General features: G+C 33.9%; 1 protein-coding gene across 1 annotated transcript in view; it reads left to right on the forward strand.

The window, feature by feature from the left end:
- Positions 1 to 19,116, forward strand: part of LOC134531696 (metal cation symporter ZIP14-like) — a 133,129-nt gene extending 114,013 nt beyond the window's left edge. Inside the window, exons 6-9 of the mRNA XM_063367507.1 lie at positions 3,698 to 3,796; positions 11,542 to 11,707; positions 15,420 to 15,601; positions 18,064 to 19,116. Of these exons, the coding sequence (XP_063223577.1) occupies positions 3,698 to 3,796; positions 11,542 to 11,707; positions 15,420 to 15,601; positions 18,064 to 18,198 (582 nt within the window). The 3' untranslated portion in view covers positions 18,199 to 19,116. The remainder of the gene's footprint in view (positions 1 to 3,697; positions 3,797 to 11,541; positions 11,708 to 15,419; positions 15,602 to 18,063) is intronic.
- Positions 19,117 to 19,533: the final 417 nt, after the last annotated feature.

The raw sequence follows: 19,533 nt of genomic DNA on the forward strand, positions 1-19,533 counted from the left end.
AGTCTCACGCCACTCGGTCACACTCGCACGGTACCGTCACTCCGCGCCTGCGCCGCTCGCCGAACTCGCACTTCACTCAACTCTCCTGCTAGAACTCCTGCGGAGGCCGGCGTCGCCGCTTTTATACCCATTGGCAGTGTTTCTGGGTCAGACTGGAGTGGTTGTGTGTGACATTTCGCGTAATCCCGGGCCGACCCGACGCTTGACGCATCCAGAATAGTGAAGCGTTATTCACGCCACTCCACGCGGCGGCCTCTGTAAGCCTGTGGCATTCCCAGGCCACTAAGGGATAGATGATAGTGCCGATGCAGGAGGGTACGGGGGCAGGGGGGTGGCGAGGTCGGGCCGCCCTAATCCCCAAATGTATGCACCCGTGACGTCAGTGGCCGTGCGAGGTCGCCAGGTCGCTCGTGTACCTGATATGCGTCGCGGCTTTGCTTCCCACATTCCAAACAAGATTATTGAATACATAGTTCAGTCTTTTGGATGTTTTATTTCTTACTAGTTAGTTAGTTCATACTAGTTACTTAAAATAAAATTAATTCCTTTTATTAGAAACAGAACGTCCAAGAATTCACATAAGAATTAAAAATAAAATTTTATCGTAATACAACTAGCTTTCAATACTTTTTTATATTTATAGTTGTTTAACATGAGCGGAAATTTTATAGTATTAACTGTTTAGTGAATTTATATGGGCAGTAATTTAATAAAATTTATTGTCGAAAGTCAGGTCCAAAGCCAGGGTTTAGTATTTTTTAGTATTTTTTCATTATTCCTATAGTTTAACCTTTTGCTCTGCTAATAAAATAATTCAGTAGTCAATGTAGTTGCTCCAGCAGTGAATTCTTGTGGCGGGTGCGGAACCACGTGTGATTTGCGTCCAGATATGTTGTTGAAATGTCAATTTGAGTATATTTATCACGCTGGCATCTTTTGAGTTTTGTGTTATAAGATTATTTGCAACATGAGAACACATGAAATTGCTCATTACTGAGTTTAAATGTTTATACATCACTGGCAAGTACTGAAAGACTCACTCACAATTTTTTTTTTAATTTCCTACCGCCTCAAGTATATACCAATAATCTCCATACATGTATGCTTCAGGAAGTGTGAATTTTTCTTTTGAATGGTCCAATGAATAAACCAAATGAATAGCCCTGATGGACACTAAACACTCGGATGACAAAACAGACAGCAGTTATGAGCGGATATACCAACTCCAATGAGCATCAACTGTATACAATTCATGTGATTGCATACATATTTAGTCAACCATTGATGCTTCGTGTTTTTCTCACTGTTATTCAATATGTGAAATGAACAGAAATTTCAAAATGTTGCCTTGGAGTACGTTTATGTAAAGTGCACAAGCATACAGTAGCAGTAGTGGCCTGGTTACAGTGTGTGTGGAACATCACCATATGTTTGACATGTGCTGCGTGCTGTGTCAGCTGACTGTGCTGTCAACACCTGTGAATCACAATCTACACTACTAGCTGGAGGACACATTTGCAGCTTCGTGACTAGTGATTATTTTGTTTTTAATTTTAAATGGATTACTCAGATGTAATTTTTTTTTACCGCACACACTGTTAAAAAGTCTATAATTTCTTTGTGAAGTGTGTTGTTTATAATTTGTTTACATTTGTGACGTGGATTCTATTCAGTCTTAAACTTTGAATTGAGAATGGTATATGTTAAATTTAATTTTTTTCCATATTAAATATGAAGACAGAAAAATTACTGAAACGTGTTTCACAATAGTGTGGCGTTTTGATCCATTTGGATTCAACCAATCAGAGCTTCGATGCATGTGATGTGCATCATTGGCTGAATTGCATCACATTGCATCACATCATATTGCAGTGGAAAACAATATTACAAAACATGCTAAAGGATGAATCAGATAAGGTTAAATGTGTAGTTTATTTTATTATGTTTTAATCAATGTCTTATAGCTTATTGTGGAATGAGACAAAAGAATAAGCAGAAATCTAAAAAACTGACATTCTCTGATACACAGTCACGTGTTCAGATCACCCAGATGACTTTCACTTCTAACAGGCTTTAGAATAAAGCTAAAAAATATCTACCTATTATTAAGGAAGGATGTTAATTTTTAACTTAAAGTTCAGTGTGCTAAAATGATGAACATGGTTCAGCTATTTGTTTAAAAATTGTCAGGAGCCCTTTAACATAGTAATCCAATTAATGATTTCTGCACTGAAACATGTATATCCTTGAAAATTAAGTTGTCTCATTTTTACATGCAGTCCTGATTCCCTTATATTAATTCCATATGGAGTAAGTAGTACAGTTGTCAGATTCCAGAAGTTCCGGATTTGAATCCTGGAGCAGTAGTCCTGATATTTATTTTCCATGGTTTCCCAAAATCGCTCCACACAAATGCTAGGATGAGTCCTCATCATAGGCCATTCCAATTTCCTTTGCCAATATTCCTGTTCTGTCATGTTTCTGTCTCTGTTGTGAAGATGCTAATCAAAAATTAAAAAAAAAAAAATGTGAGCAAGTTTTTCAGTATTTCCAGAGATGTGTAACATCTAATCTCAGAAACGAGCAAATTCATGCAAACACACTTATAATACGAAACTTGGATACAAAATTTTATGTTTAGTTCTTAAAAACAAAATATAAACCTGAACCATTTTAAAACATATTATAATACGAAGAACATCTTTGTAGAAATCATTCTGTAAATACTTACTACAAACAAACCTTAAACTTATTGAGCTGATTAAATTTAAGATTTACCAGTAAAAATTTCATTATGAAATTCTTTTATTTTTCATGGCATAGAATATATGTACACTCTAAATTTGTTGTTTTTCTACAGTATGATGAATGCTGCACCGTCTCTAAATTTCAATTCTAGTAAGGATTGTAATGGCAGGATTCTAATGAATTTTTTAAGTTCTCATTATTTATTTTTATGACTTTAAATTATAACATAAAGTATTAAAGTATAGTTGTACTACTTTTATTTTTTTAATACCTATGTATGGTGTAAATACTGTGATGTTCATGAAAGCAATTTATACGGATGAATCATACTTGTCCGCCATGTTTTCGAGATTTCTGAGACTTGCACAGATGACAGCACCATGGTTACACATTTCCGTTAAGTCGACATCTGTTCCATTCACAAAATTACTCCTATCAAATGCCATATACTGAGAGTTAAAATTTTTACATAAAAAAGTTATCATCCTCTGCATTTCCATGTTGTGGTCACATGTTCACTTATAAAGAAAAAAATAGTTCAAATAGATTATATTTTATATGTTATTATTTAGTTCCATATGTTTTATTAACTGAGATTAAGGAAAAATAAATATTTATCTGAAAATATAAAGGCACTTATTGTTAAAATAAAAATAACTTGTTAGTTTGCATACCATGTTACCTTTGCTTTATGTTAACCTTTATATGGAGTAAATGAAATAATCCCAAGTGTTAAAGGGCTATCTGAAAGGCATTCTACTCATATGCTTTATTAAATGTTTTTATTTTGCACATTTGAAAAAATTGAACCTCAAACTAATTTGGCTCTGTGGCTTCCAGAGATTTGCTTATGTATGCTTTGTCATTGTTATTGCAAAGACTCAAATAATTTAATTTCACTCTGAATTTTTTTTGTGACTACTGATGTTGCTTTGTCTTGTTGCCGCAGGTTAATGGTGACCTGGAGGGGCCAGACAAGGACCTAAGCAGTTTACCAATTGATGATGACACCTTGCTGGCACCTGTTTCCACTACAAAAGTTTTAAAGGTGTGGGAAGCTAATTATGTTGATTTTTTGAAAACCTTTTTTGTGGATTTTTTATAATAGGGATAAATTATTGTGTGCTTAGAGCATATTTAAAGTTTCATTAATGTTATATGCTTAGAATTAACATCAAAGTGCATGAAAACAAAGTGCATGTTTCAGTTTTCAGTACAGCTTCTGTAAAAATTTGACTTCTCGCATGACATAAGACCTAAGTGTGTTGCCAGGTGTAATAATTACGACAGTTTTAGTCATGCGCTTGTAATAATTCCTCCCAGCGATTGTAAGCTGTGAGTTTTTAATAAATACCAGACTGTAATAAATGCTTGAAAATATATTTTTATTATTTGTGCCAATTCATGCCAGAAATGGAAAAAAAAATGTATTGTAATTGAAATTATAGCAAAAAATTGAAAAGCTGAAGAGGGTGTGGCGTAACACCCACCCAGTTGAGAACAAATACACTTGCACAGTGTCTGGTGGGGACCTGCTCATTACTCGCGCCAGAGGCCTTCGTGCTAGCGGCAGTTGCCCGTTCCACGCATGTCTCATGCAGAGTACATTTCAAAAGTACGCAAAATGTCGGCCATCAGAACACTTTGTCAATAGCCATAAAACAAGAAAGAAAGAAACATTTGGGACTAAAAAAGAAAAAGGACTCTCCATAAATTGCCTATGAATTTTATAAATCGCTGAAGGTAATAAAGTTCATTTTCAAACAAACAAGACACCAATTCTTGCATTATGTTTTGGTTGAATAGTACTTCACAGTTTTTTCACCGAGACAAGTCCTGTTTCAACAATTTTCATTGCCACTGTCCTCAAGAAGAGACTCTGCATATGCCCTTGCTCTGGCTCTGGACTGCAGGTTCAGTCACCACGCACCAGCTACTCTGTGGGTTCATGCGCTCGTACTCTCTCGTCAACACCCTTCCCCATGACCGGTTCCTTGTGTCTCGGGGTCAGAGTGTCGATCACTGCTTGTGTGTGCATGTGTGAGGATGGCTGCAATGGGCTGGTAGCATTCCATATGCATCAGGGCGTCGTCTAGTTTTGTTTCGTTTTTGTTATTATGTCAGGGTTTTGGTTGATAGTAATAGTGGTATTATATAATCATGATTAATTAATATCTTTTATGAATTTTCAAACAGCACCTACTAAATTTACAGCTTTCATAACATTGAATCAGTACCACTAATCTATGCACAAAACATGGGCATACTCAGAATTTTTTTTTGGGGGGAAGGGGGAGGGGTCAGTCCAGATTTTTAAAACAACTTCATAGACTGGCAAAAATGAATTTCCACTATAATGACCATAGACTTTTCATTGGTAACTATTTTTTTCCCCTCATATTTTATTGTACAATGTGACCTACAACAACAACAAATATGATTACTTATTAGTTTTTTACTCAAAAATAAAAAAAAAATACTGAACCTAAAAATTAAAAATTCAATTAACAGGGAACTTGGGAACATGGGTGATATTTCAGTTAGGTTAGTTTATATAAGCAAAGTGATCCTTGGCTGACCTAGCTGAATAAAAAAAACATTAAACTGGAATAATACTTAACTTAGTAGAAAAATCTCTTCCACCTTTGATTTTATTCCAGTGAATAAATTCATTTCTTAAGTAAATTAATAGAATAGCTGCGAATTTCAATTTTTTAAACCTGGGCCAATACAGGTTTGTAGTTTTTACACAATTTTTCTTTCAATTCACTTAATTTAGTTTACAATATTTAAATACATAAACAACCCTAATAAAATAAAAAAATTACATAAAAGAAGTTAAGTACTATTACTACTGTTGCCAAAATAATTAATTAACCCTAAGGGATCTAAGTTGGCACTTCACAAATTTATCCTTAAGTTGACGTTGGCAAGACCATACAATTTATACATAGTTTGGCTGTAAGGGCATTAACGACTAACAGTTGAAGTGCAGTAAAACAGTAACTTCTCTTTCATGCACCGCGATTTAGAAAGATTTTTAGCGTTGGTGAGCCAAAAATAGGCTCTGGACCGTACTAACACATAAATATGTATTAATATGTTAAATATGTTTGTTAAAATATGTACTTATGATCACAGGGTCAAAATTTTAATCTGTCGATCATAGAAGTTAAAAAATGTTTGTGCTCCACTTAATGACCTAATAATGACTGATCTACAGAATATAAACCCCTACGCATTGAGCTGAGGCCACTGAACTAATGACTGAAACATAACTTTACATCGCGTCTCACTCAATGTGGTCCGTTTCATCTAAGGCGGGAAACTCAAGTTTTAGTTTTACAATGTTTGTAACCGTCATTTAAAATTACGCATCTCGTGATAATCTAACCTTCTTCGTGTTATACGTACAATATTTAAATGAATGTACCTGACTTCATGTACCGTTTTTTCATGTTTTAACAGTTTTGTGGAGTTTTGTACGAAATTAAGTCGATGTGTTGCGATTACTACTGCTAACCAATGCCCAATTCTGTTAAGGAAAATTAAAACATAATCAAAGTTAAATTGTACTGATTATAAACTGAGACTGATTAATCACGAACCAACCATTGCAATTCTACTTTGTTTAGGTTTGCTTACCGATTGGGCTGCTTGGGTGATGTTATCTCGCTTGTCACTCAGTTCAAAACTTCAGAAAGTGAGCTTTGAATGACATGAGCAATTTTCTTGACTTTTATTTAGGGGGGAGGGTGGTGTTCAAACCACCAAAACTCCTCCCCCCCGGGTATGCCTATGCACTAAAGTGATAGTAATGTCCATAAGTTTACAGCAAGACCTCACTGTAAAGTCACACTCTGAATTGTCTACAACTGTACCTTTTTGTCAGTGTGTGGCTGAACAAGATCAGTTTGTCTACAGATTGAACAGGCCATGTGTTGAGAGGCTGGAGGCTGGTTTGGATCACAATATCGTCATGGGAAGATGGCCATGTCATGACAGGCGTACTAGGCGAAAGGATAACATTGATGCTTTGCCATTGCTTTCCATAGTTATTATTCTGGAAAAAAAAACATTCTTCAAATGAAAAATCTTTGAATAGGCCGGGAATTGAAATCAAGATCCAGGTAGCCGTAACTGGAAAATGGGAGGGGGGGGGGGGGCAGACATGGCAATGAAATGTCACTCTGTCACTGCTCTATTCACTTCACTTCACCTCTTTTCTTTAGTGACCTCGATGTGTACGAGCTGTTTGATATCAATTAATACTTTAACTGTACATAGTAGTACTGCTACTGCCCGAGTTAGAAGCTGAACTTCACATTTGTTAAGTGCTTTCCTTGAACTGGAAAATTCAGAACTACACTCAACAGAACTTTACTCAGAAATAATCTAAGAGAGTTTTAATTTTTATGATTTGCAATAGATCTCTCATCAAAAAAAATATTAGATAGGGTATTTTTTTTTTTTTTAGTTTAGGTAATAAAAGCCACCTTTGAATAAATTGATGTTTTTGGTTAGATCTTAAATTTTTCCAGGAAATATGAGTGTAATTCTGGGAAAGCATAACATTTTTGTATCACAATGTGAGTATATACATGCATAGCACAAATAGCAATAGCATAAAAACCAGTTTTGTTTTTAAAATTTTGTAACATATTTCAGAACAACGATTAGTATATTTAGAAAGTAGTTAACTTTTATATTTGGTGACCTGCAATATATGCCACATTGATATCCAGTTTTAAATTTTTTTTTCAACCTATACAAACTGCTGAGTGACTTTCTTGATCTCAAATTCACCTTTTAGAATCTAGCTCGTTTTAAATTTCATTTCAGTTTTCAAGTAAAGCAGGTACAGCCTAACTGAAAATAACACTTTAACTTAAAAAATTCAATTCTGTTAAAAGTTTTAGTTCAAATTTTAGATTGGATTTGAATAACAAGTAATTAAGAGATGATGCCACAGATAAATGAAAATAGCGAATAATTTTAGACAGCATATTATCCAATTTTTATTCAGTAATTTAGCAGCTTGATAAAAAAAATTCTGATAATTTTTTAGTAAGAAATTAATGTAAATAGTTGATATCCTCTGAACAAATGGATACTTAAGAATGTACAACCTCTCATCGTCAAATGAATCTAAAAGACTTGGTTGTTCCAATTTTTAAGCCAGCAGTCCGTGCAAATTTAACTTTCAATGATTTTTGCATGAAAATGAATAATTTTATTAATTAGATACTAACTCTTTACATTATGCCGTTGCATATCCTATTCAATTGATACCACAGAAGAGCAAATTCAATGTCGTGTGGTCGCCAAAAATGCATAATTAATTTTATTACTCATATACCTAGTTTAGCTAAGTTTGTTTTAGTAGCTTCTTGGGAATATATACTTTTTGTAGAGATATGAATTTATTTTGTTAGGTGGACTTCTATTAAATAAAATATCATATAGTTATGTGCAAAAACATTTTGAATGTTGTTACTTAACCAAAAAAATAAGAATTGCCTAGTCCTAGGAAGCTGATAGCATTTCAACGACGATTTTAGTGGGTAGTTGCGGCAAGATAAGTTTTTCTATCAAAGTATAAAATAATTTCATTATTAATTAGTTTTTGGAACAAAATTTCACCATAAACTGTTATTTTCAGCTTCTTGTTTTTTCTAAAAGAAAGCAAAAGCACTGGAATGCACGCACACATTTATTTACAGTCAGAGGTTTTGGATGAGAAAGTTATAATTATTTAAATGCTAGGGAAATTAATTTTGATGGATAGAAGTCTCAGGAATATCATCATACCATGAAAGAGCAAATATAACCACTCTAGGTAAAACCAAAGAGTAAACTTCGAGTTGCTTGAGACCTGTCTTGACAAATAAAATGAGAGTTAAATTGAGGGATGTTCATCTCATTAGGGTTCTGCGAATATTCGAAATTTCCGAATTCGAGTTCGAATTTTTTGATATTCGATTCGTAATTTCGAATCAAATTCATTTTACAATAATTCGACTTGGAAAATCTGGCCCGGGTACACTAATATGACATCCCCCTCTCCCATTTTTAAAAGAAATGTAAACGGGCGATTACATCTTCCACTTACAAAAAATTATACATCGAAACCCCTTATTTACGTAACCGTTATTTACGTTTTCACGTTATTTAACCATTTTATTTCTGTCCCGTTTTAACTTCATTTGATGTAATGCAATGAATTCCCGTTGTTTACAATGCGCCTATTGTTTTGCGCAGTTTACGCCGTTCGTTCTGATAAAACTGCTTACTAACTTAATTAATCTTATTACAAAGTAATCTGATGTGTAAATCGTGTTTTAAAGACGTTTTTAAAAGTTAAAAACTTCATCTTTAACGTCTCGGGAGTCTCTTTATACCGCTTATAGAAACGTAGGCAGCGCCAGTTTGGTTGTGTTGATTCCTGTATTACCGTATAGAGCGCGCGCACGTAGTCTTAGATTGATATCGATAGCTCGCAGACTGAATGCACGCGCGCGCTCTGTCAGGAACCGAGTTAACCCGCACGATCGTTATGCGTATAGTTACAAATCACGTTCTTGTTACGGGTTTATTTTTTTTTACGTTGAATAAAATGGTTTTATTGCATCACTCATTAATTTAAATTATTTAGCTTGCTTTCACAGAGTCTACTTTTTAAATAAACGTACTTTCCATGAATAGGTTTTGTTTTTATGGATTACTTTACATTTTTTTTTTGCATAATAGTATTATCCGTTCACATTTACCTGAGTTTTGGAATAAACAAAGCCTCTTGTAAACAAACATTTTCATTGGCTGCCGGCCGCTGCGCACATTATTCGTGCGCAAGAAATAGTTCCTTGGTTACGTACCATTTGTAAGTATTTTTACACTCCCTTTTTATAACAATTGTTATACAGCATTATAGCGTTTCACCATTAATATCCAATACAGTTTAACGTGTCAGCAAGTATTTACTTACTATTATGTTAGCAGACGCCGTGTGTACAGTTGATGCCCGGCGCAACAACTGTATTTCGGATTCGCGCGCGCACGGTTTGTTATGGCTGACGCCGGACTGAGTTTTGTAAAGCACAGAACGGGAAAGCCTATGAAAAGTGCACAGAAAACTATTGTGTTGAATGTTTTTAAAACATTTTTAGACAAATATCCGGATTGTTGTGTGAACGATATCACGAGTTTAACTGCGGAATTTACGAGTGTTTCGAAGAGCAGTGTGCTTCGTGCAAGGAAAGAATTACAGGACACTGGGACATTAACAACTCCGGGGAAGAAAAGGAAACTTGAGTATCCTGTTATCAAAACTTGTGATGATTTTGTAAAGACGGCTATTAGGCGTAAAGTGCATAGTTTTTTCTTCGCAAATGAACCACCTACGCTGAACAAAGTGCTACGGTGCTTCCTGTTATATTACTTCTCCGTTATTTTATTAGCACAGACTGTACTGAAGTTTGTGTGTTGCAACTAGTGCTTGGCGCGCAAGATTAATTCAGCCTATCACTTGCTGACGCGGCGCAGTGATACGACGGTGTTTGTTTATTTTAAAACTCAGCTAAGAGTGAACCCACGGTCTCACCCCTAAATTATAAACTTGATTTTAGAATAAAATGTGCAATGCTTACACAATAAAAATGGTAAATTTGTTTTTTATTTTTGTACCACTTCCTTATGCTGTGAAATTTTTATTAATATTTTTATCCTTGAAAGTCAAACATGCTAAATAAGGTGGCAAGTGAGAGAGTTTTCTCTACAGCAGGCAACATATTTACCAGCCACAGAGAATTGTTGTTGCTGCACCATGTCGGTGAACTCACCTTTCTCCATGACGATTTGAAATGATTTGCGAAGTGATTTATGTTAGTGCTATAGACATATAATTTTTAATTTTTTTTTTAATTTTAGAGAATCTGGTTGTGCACTTCAATATAGTCTCACTTTAATTTTAGTTACTTGATTTAAACTGTGAATTATGTGACAAGGTGGTATGTTAAAAAATTTTAATGATCTATGTTATTTTAATAAATATTCCCAAATTTGATTCGAAAAAAATTCGAAACTCGTGAATTTTTTTGAAATTCGATTCGAACAGAAAAATCACAATTCGCAGATGTCTACATCTCATGCCATTAAATCCAATAAAGTGTGTGTACTTTTAATATTTTGTTAGTGAATTGTACTATACCAGTAGAAAAGTGTTTTGAAACACATTGATTTCTATGAATAAAAAGTGCACATTTGGTAGTTTAGAATTTTTTTTGATTCTTTACATTAATGATGATATATTGATGCTTATTTTGTTACTTTAAGCAAAAACAAAATTAATTTTTTTTGTTGCTGTAGGCCCTGCTCATTTAAATATAAGATAGAATATACAATGACTTTGAATACTTTTTGTTAGATGAATAATTGAATATGTTTATAGTTACTTTTTACTTTAACACCATACTGTGACAAAAATATGTAAGAATAATAATTATATTGAGCTTCAAAAGTCATGAAAAAATTTAATGTTCTCCCCCCCACCTCACTCCAAATAAGTGCTTTCCAAACCCATTGGGACCTTTGAGCTCACCAGCTAGAACTGTAACTAATGAGTCAATGAGTTGGATTGTGAAAAAAAAAGAAGGTGCTGTTTTATAATAATTTTTCGAAAGTATTTTTAACAACTTTCAGTATCATACATTTTAACACTAGAACATTGTTAGTATATTAATTGCAGATAAACACAACCAAGTGTGGAGTGATGTTCACGGTGGTGGTTAATTGCAGTCAGTTGGAGAAGGCATTGCCCCGCTGGCGATGATGATCATCATTGGAGACGGCATCCACAACTTCATGGATGGCATGTCCATCGGAGCTGGCTACGCGCAGAACGTGAAGACAGGAATGGGTTTGGCGATCGCAGTCGCTTGTGAAGAGTTTCCTCACGAATTAGGTAATTCCTTTTTACGTGCCGTAACTAGCTTACACAACTCAAAGCTGGCAGAGAGTAGGTTGCGCACATGATGAGCACACATATTTGTGCGCAGGTAGCACAATTACATATTTTGAAGTACTGGTTGGTAAACATCTTCATTCTGCTTCCTTACTGCTTTAACTATAGCTGTGGTCAAGTGTTTCAGGGTGATGAAAAAACCGGTAAGGTTTTATCTTAATTTTCTCGTGGTCCTCAAAAAAGGCATAGATAATTATTGTGTCTAAGCAACCAATTATACAGGATGAGTCTGAATTTGACTGAAAAACATCAGCTGCAGGTTCCTCACGACAAAGTAAGTTGAAAATCCCTATACAACTTACGGAGTTTAGGTCTAAAGCATGGGCGTAGATCCCCTGGGGGGCCAGGGCCCTGTGGTATCAAAAAGTCCCTTTTTTGAGGGGGCTCGCTTGCGCTTGCAAAATTAAAACTGTGAAACAAGAATGATAAACATAATACACCCCCCCCCCCCTTTTTTTTTAAAAATGTTTTGCCCTGGTCTAAAGTGCTTCCCAAGTCTGATATTCATACATCTTTGAAGTTGGGGCTGAACAACATGTTTATTGTAAATAATAAAGTATTTAAGATCAAACACTGAGTTTCTAATTATGTTTAGTTTAATGATGTTCTACAACTAACGTGAATTTTGTGACTGTAGCAAAATTATTTCATTGACATAATTGGGAGTAACATTGATTTCCCCCCACATGTTTTTGTTATGTGTTACTACCACCAATTATTTCAATTAAATCCTTAAGAAAAAGACAAAATTCACAGTGTTAAATCTTAATGCAATTAAATATCATCCAGACATTTGGTGTCCGTCTGAAATACTTTCTCTATTGTTAACAATTAAAATTTTGTTCAGCTTCAACTTGAAAGATGTATACCACCCCTGGGAAGCACTTTAGACCATAAGTCGTATAGATGTTTTCAACTTATTTTGTCGTGATGAACTTGCAGCTGTAGTTTGTCAGTGAAATTCAGACTCATTATGCAGCTGTTATGTTCTACTACATGTTCATTACCAACATTGCAATGTTGCACTCTGGGTCACCACGCTGCATATTCCTTCAACTCATTGTTACCAACCCTAAAGACACAACTAACCCTGCCAACATAACTGTTGCTACAATAAATAACAAAAACTTAAGTGGGAAGAGAGATTCCTTTTATTGCAAGGCCCAAAGTTCCCAAGAAATGATTGATCGGTGCTGTAGCTGTGGAAAAAAACTGCAATACAAAAATAGAAAAAAACCTCATACATTACAGGTTAATGCAGTTAATCCATGACAATATGTACTGTAGTGCAAAAGGTTTTAACTACATTGGTTATTTCAGCTGCTTAGTTTTTCTTTAATTGTATCTAATAAAATTGATTACTTAAACCTTGCATGTATTCTTATTTGCAATACATAAGTTATATTGTATAATATAAATAAATATGATACTTCTGTGCTTGGAGCATGTGAGAAAACAGTAGTTGTCTATGCTTTTTGTTCAGTAATTGCATAATGATGCACAATTGCAAATTTTCTTGCACCTAGCTGCTTGTGCAGTCTTGTGTCTCTCTTGGCTACCAAGGTACTCTAGACCCAAGGGCCGTAAGACCTGTCAGCTCATTAAGGGCTACGGCCTTGAACACATTTTGAGAAATGCTGGAGGGGCAAGTAAACCTTTTGTAAATGTAATTTTTTTATTTATCTGTTTGATGTTTCAATAGAAACTTGTTAAACTGGGTCAACTGGGGAAGGGGCCGGGGTCAATCCAATTTTAACGAAAATCCAGTTTATCCATAGAATGGGGGAAAAACGATAAAAAATAACATGTACCTATGTACTTACCAAAAGTATTTTTAATGGATTTGAAAAATTATTATCGGCACACTTTATCTAAAACACATACTATGTATTCATGCTGTACACAATATAGGTACAAATTAGTCGGTAGTAAAAAAAGACAGTGAGGTTTTGCTTTTTCAGTTTTGTGTATCACTTACGAGCAGCACAATCTCCAATTCCCTTTAGCTTTAGAAGATTGTTTATTGATTTTTCGGTTTTACTCTTGGAATAAACCATTAATTTATCTATGTTCCTACTCCAAACTCAGCAGTAATGTTCTTTAAAGATTCTCCCCTATCAATTCATGTCAATGCTTTCAACCTTTTTTCCATTGTCACAAAAATGTTTGTACATTTAGTTTCCATCGCGAACAACGCGCTAACAAAACGGCGCAATGATACCAGGACAACATGCAAACACTACCAATATTTCACGCAACTAAGGAATGTTTTCTCTAGGTAAATGTCAAGTGCGAGGCAGGAGAGGGTTGAGTCACCAGTTTGCTGTGTAGTAACAGGTGGGGGCTACTGAAATCAACTCACCCGCGGTCGATTAATGTACCTGCTGAGAATAGCGATTTATCATGTGTAAAACAACCCTTCCTTTACTAACAAAATTTTATTTTGTAAAACTTGTATGGGTTATTCAAACGACTGGGTTGAAGATTTCCAGGTTAACGAGGTTCTGCTGTCCATCACGGACTGTTAAACACCACTCAAGCAAGGAAATTACAGACGGAATCTACCATGGCCTGTGTAAGGAAACAACCCAGTGTTTGCTTGGAGTGGTTTCAGGAAACCATTGAAAACTAAAATCAGGAATAATGGACTGGGCATTTAACCTGGGGCCTTCTTAATGCGAGTCCTTGAATATATTAAAGGTTGTTTTGAACGGTTTTCATCAGTTAAACAATTGATATAAAATACCTGAAATGCATGTACATTTCTGTGATTTCAAGAAATGTACGTATAGAGGGGTGTACATTTAAAATTCTAGCAAGCAAAGGAAATAACTTTAATGCCTAATAATATGTAAAGGTGAAAGTGTGTTTGTGTGTTGTCTTTCTTTCACACAGAAACGGAGCAACGGTTCGACATTTTTTGCATACAGATAGGTGACATAGACTACATATAATTAAGAAATTTCATCCCTAAGAAAGTGAGAAAGGGATAATAAAAAATCATAGGAGGTAGACACACTAGCAGTGAGTTTGTGTCATTTCTTTATGTCCACCACACAGTCATATTGTAAGGTCTTCCAACTTTCTATTCTTCTCCTGTAGTGATGTTCCTTATATTATGATGTGTTTTCCCCGGCAACGCTGGGTACTTCAGCTAGTAGTATACAAAATCCATTAGGAATTTAATGATTAGATTGGTGGCCACAGTTGTTAATATTTTTTTGTTTCCCACAACATAGATTAAGCAGGGGTGAATTAATCATAGTATATGTTTGTAAAGAATTTTTGTGTTTACATGTCGTTAAGGATGAGTCAATTTAATTGTGTCTTGCAACAATTGCATACACAATGTCAGGCAAATAGATCGTAAGCAGGGCTCTAAAACTCTGCTGCAAGGTTAATCTAAACTCACGATGCATAGGTTTGCCACTGAGACAGAATACAAAAATTTCTTTTAAGTGGGCAAAAGTGACATCTAGTTGACAGGTAGTGATTTTTGGTGTAGGTTATTTTATTTTTAATATTAAGCTGTTTTTCCAAATATAAATATGCATGTCTATAAAACAAATATAAAGTATTTTTTTTTACTTTCATTGTTTTCTCCTCCAATTTCATTAGAAACTGTAAAGTACATTTTAATTTTTTGTTTCAGGGGATTTTGCTATTCTGATCAGCTCAGGAATGCCAGTGAAAAAGGCTTTGTTGTACAACTTTCTGTCAGCGTGTACAATATATTTTGGTCTGGCAGTAGGAATAATGCTGGGTGAATTCCAAGTTGAGTTCATTTTTGCGTTTGCTGGGGGTCTGTTCCTGTACGTCGCGTTGACAGGCTTGGTGAGTAGCACATGTCAAACTGATTGGTAAAAACCTTTGTAAGTTCTACAGAGAGTGTTTTGGTGCTTTAATTCTTGTTATTAATTCCAAGTGTTGGGGAGTGATTAATTACAAGTAATTCATCTCTGGTACCAATTATTATTCACATAAATAAAGAGTATGGTTCTGGAATAATAATAGGAATATACTGCATTGGGGAGTATCAAGAAATAATTATTTTAATTTTCATACTTACTAATCAATGAAGATAGGACAAAAGGTTGTAGGACCAAATTTGTAGATTTATAAAATCCAGTAACTGCTGGTGCAATCATTTTGTACATGATTTCCATTTTAGCTACAATTTACATTTTAAAAACGGTCTTAACTAAGCTTTAAAGTTGCATCTGCCATTTAGTTTGTTTTTTATTTTGGGTGATGGGGGGGGGGGGGGGGGGGGGTTTGTTGGGGGAGTATAAGATGAAAAAATATTAATCTTTGGAATTTTACCATTTGTTACATGCTAAAATTTTGCAAAATTGTAAGTACCTATATTATCAGGAAATATGATAAATGAGGTCATAAATCGCAATGGGAGATTTATAAAAAATAACATGCTAGCATATAGCATAATGAAAATAAAAATAGAAAATAGACTTTGCCACACATTTGTTTATTTCTTGACAAAATTATAGGACAACTAAAAGCTTAAAAATTTGCAGGTTTTGATCAAAAAATTTGATCCAGTGATTTTTTTTAAAACTAACCAAAGACCCCAACAAGTGATGCAAGTATAAAAAATTCAGTGAACTGTATTTTCACTCTGAACATAATAACATGTTTTTAAACTGACACCTAATGTGTGTCACCAAATAGGAGAGTTAATTGTTTCTTACCATATAAAGATTTTTTTAAATGTTATAATATTATTTTAATCTGTATGTCTTTTTTAAAATAACTGATGTCTAAAAAGTAGAGCTATAGATACTGCTAAAAAAATAAAATCAGAAAAATTGCAGTACTTAGGTTAACACAGGTGATGTAAACAAAATGCATTATTATTGGTTTTTCATTTTTCTCCTGGGAAATGAGAGATTTTTATATTATTAAGTTGAATTATAAAGTTTGCATAGCTTAAAATTGTATAAATTAAGTGCAGATATGTTGATAGATAACATGAACAATGTTGAAAAACTTGATCTTATCACTGTGAATATATTACCTTGAATAATGTGCAGACAATTTGGTAAATATGTAGTTGAGCGGTATTTGCGAAAAAAAAAAAATGTTAAAAATCCGAAAATACCTTTATTATATGATCTTCAACTTCCTCTTTTCATTAAAAGAAATTCCAAATACTTTAGGAGATATCGAATTTTTAAATTTCATCACAATACCAGTGCATTCATGTGGCTTAACCATTGTTTCTTGTTTACGAGTGTCTATTTTTTTTATTGGATAATGATGTCACGTGATTGTTCGTGATAGGCCAGAATTCAAATGAACCAATACGTGATTATTTAGTTCATTTATTGTTTAAAACGGTGTTTAATTACCGCCTCCAACTTAGGTGAGTTTTTAATGTTTATAATTTTAAAGTCTTATTTGTTATTTGAATATTGTTGCGCAAGTAATAAGTAACAAAAAAAAATTTACGTGAGTTGTTACTGTTCATCCTTTGTCCCGGTTTGTAAGGTCAGGTCAGTTACATTATAAATACTTTAAAACAAAAGAACCATTGAAATTAATTCATATTATTTTTAGTGTATGCTTAGTTTCAAAGTATTTATAATGTAACTGACCTGACCTAATCGACCATTATCATTAATTAGGCATTTACAAACACATGGCAGTAAAAAAAATTGTGACGGTCGAATGATTACACAGGTCTTGTATAGCAAAATAAGAACGGCGATATCTCCTAAAGTATTTGGAATTTCATATCTCCGCTGCTTTTAATGAAAAGAGGAAGTTGAAGAGCATACAATAAAAGTATTTTCAGATTTTTAACATTTTTTTCGCAAATACCGCTCAACTACAAATTTACTGGCAATTCGAATGCTGAGAAACGTTTTTTTTTTTTTTTAAATTTTCACAGCATTTAGTTTGTAAACAAATAAACCTTTATTATGCATGCACAGCTGGTGTTATAGTGCAAATCATACACACTATAAAATGGCATATGCAAGGTTCTGTTTGAAGTAAAGAGGAGAGAGATAGGCCAGCTATGGATATGGTGAAGGCAGGATTTTCTTTATTTCTTTCCGGAAATTTCAACATAGACAAATTATAATAGTAATAATAATAATAATAATAATAATAATAATAATAATAAAGAAAATTTAAAGTTTTTGTTAGGAAAAGTAAGAGAAATGTTTTACAGATTTGTGTGAACACCCTTATGATATATGTTTCTACATATTACATAGTTAAATTAGCATTATATGTATTTTAATACAAAAGTTCTATAATTTTCCCCACAGTTCCCAGAGCTGAGCCAGATGTTGGAGGACTGTTTGAAGAAGAGCAGAAGAAAAGCGTTCTGGATTCTTTTGCTGCAGTGTGCTGGCACAATGACTGGCATCACTATCCTCTACCTAGTGACTGCTTATTCGTGATTCGTTGAATCACTCTTGTAGTTCCAGACGTTCGTCCTTGAGGATCGTTATCATCGAACAACGTGTTTACTTTTATTCATTGTTTACTTCCTTTGCTCAGGCTGTCACATTTTAGGTAGTTTTTATTGTTGGTAGTGTAATTTATTTTAATTGCGAGTGACACAGTTTTAAGTTGTTGAAAAGTATTAATTGTTTGTTATTTATTCTTGAAAAATAATTGAAATATTAGACATTATTTTGATTATAGATGTAGATAGGGTCATTTTCCATTACAGAAACTAAGGCCAGAATGTGCACACCCGCCATAATTCTGTTACTAAATGCAATTTTTTTTGTTCAAAGAGTAAAAATGTTGCTGCAGTTCCCTTTTAAAGGTGTTTTATAAAAATAAAGAACACACACTTCAATAAATTTAATTTCATGCTTTATCTGTAATATATTTACTGATGATGTTCTTCCATTGTCTTAGGAGTTACCTAATAGTTCACTTGCATTAAGTTTGCTTTTGACAAAAAAAAAAAAAAAAAATGCCTTTATACACTCTTGTCTTATGACATCAGCGCATGACTTGCTGGAGCTTCAGACCACATGATGATGATGATGATGTGTGAGAATGGTTTGAAGAACTGAGACTAAGATGTTCTGGATTTGGTTAAGGAACTCCTACCGCTTCCCATTTTTGCACGGATGTAGTTAGTAATGGAACTCGGCCTATAGTACAAAAATTGTTATGACCAATAAAAGATAGTATAGTTGTCGAACTCCAAAGAACGTAATATTGGTGGAGTTCAGTTTTAAAAAAATGGTTGTACAGTGCTGCCAGTTGTAAATCATACAATGTACAGTGTAAATTCCCATGTTTCTACAGAAAAAATAGTCTTACCATATTTTTTATAATAAAATATGTATGGAAAGAAATTGGTTTTTGTAGTGCACCTTTTCTACAATGTTTATAGTTTGTGTTTTAACAGTTTCAGTTTTGAGATGATTTGCAAGTGCTTATACTGTACATACAGTATTTGTCTTCATATGTTGGCACCTTTAAAAAATGAGCCTTTTTCAGTGCTAAAATAACATAAATGTAGTACAAATATCAACAAAAAAACTTAGGCTTCATTGTTGCATAAGTCATTACAAGGAATAACAGCAGAATGACAAGTATTTGCCTAAGATTGCATAATCCTACATTAATCTCCTGAAATAATTTGTAAATCCTTACTAGATTCATGTCAGATGTCATGAGCCATCCATGCAGTATATTTGTGTTATTTATTTTTCTTATTCCAGGTGTTTTTAAAAAAGTTTTTAAAAATAAATCCCAGATAAAATTTTGAT

The sequence above is a fragment of the Bacillus rossius genome, chromosome 5 (genome assembly GCF_032445375.1).
Source record: "Bacillus rossius redtenbacheri isolate Brsri chromosome 5, Brsri_v3, whole genome shotgun sequence".
Taxonomy (NCBI): domain Eukaryota; kingdom Metazoa; phylum Arthropoda; class Insecta; order Phasmatodea; family Bacillidae; genus Bacillus; species Bacillus rossius.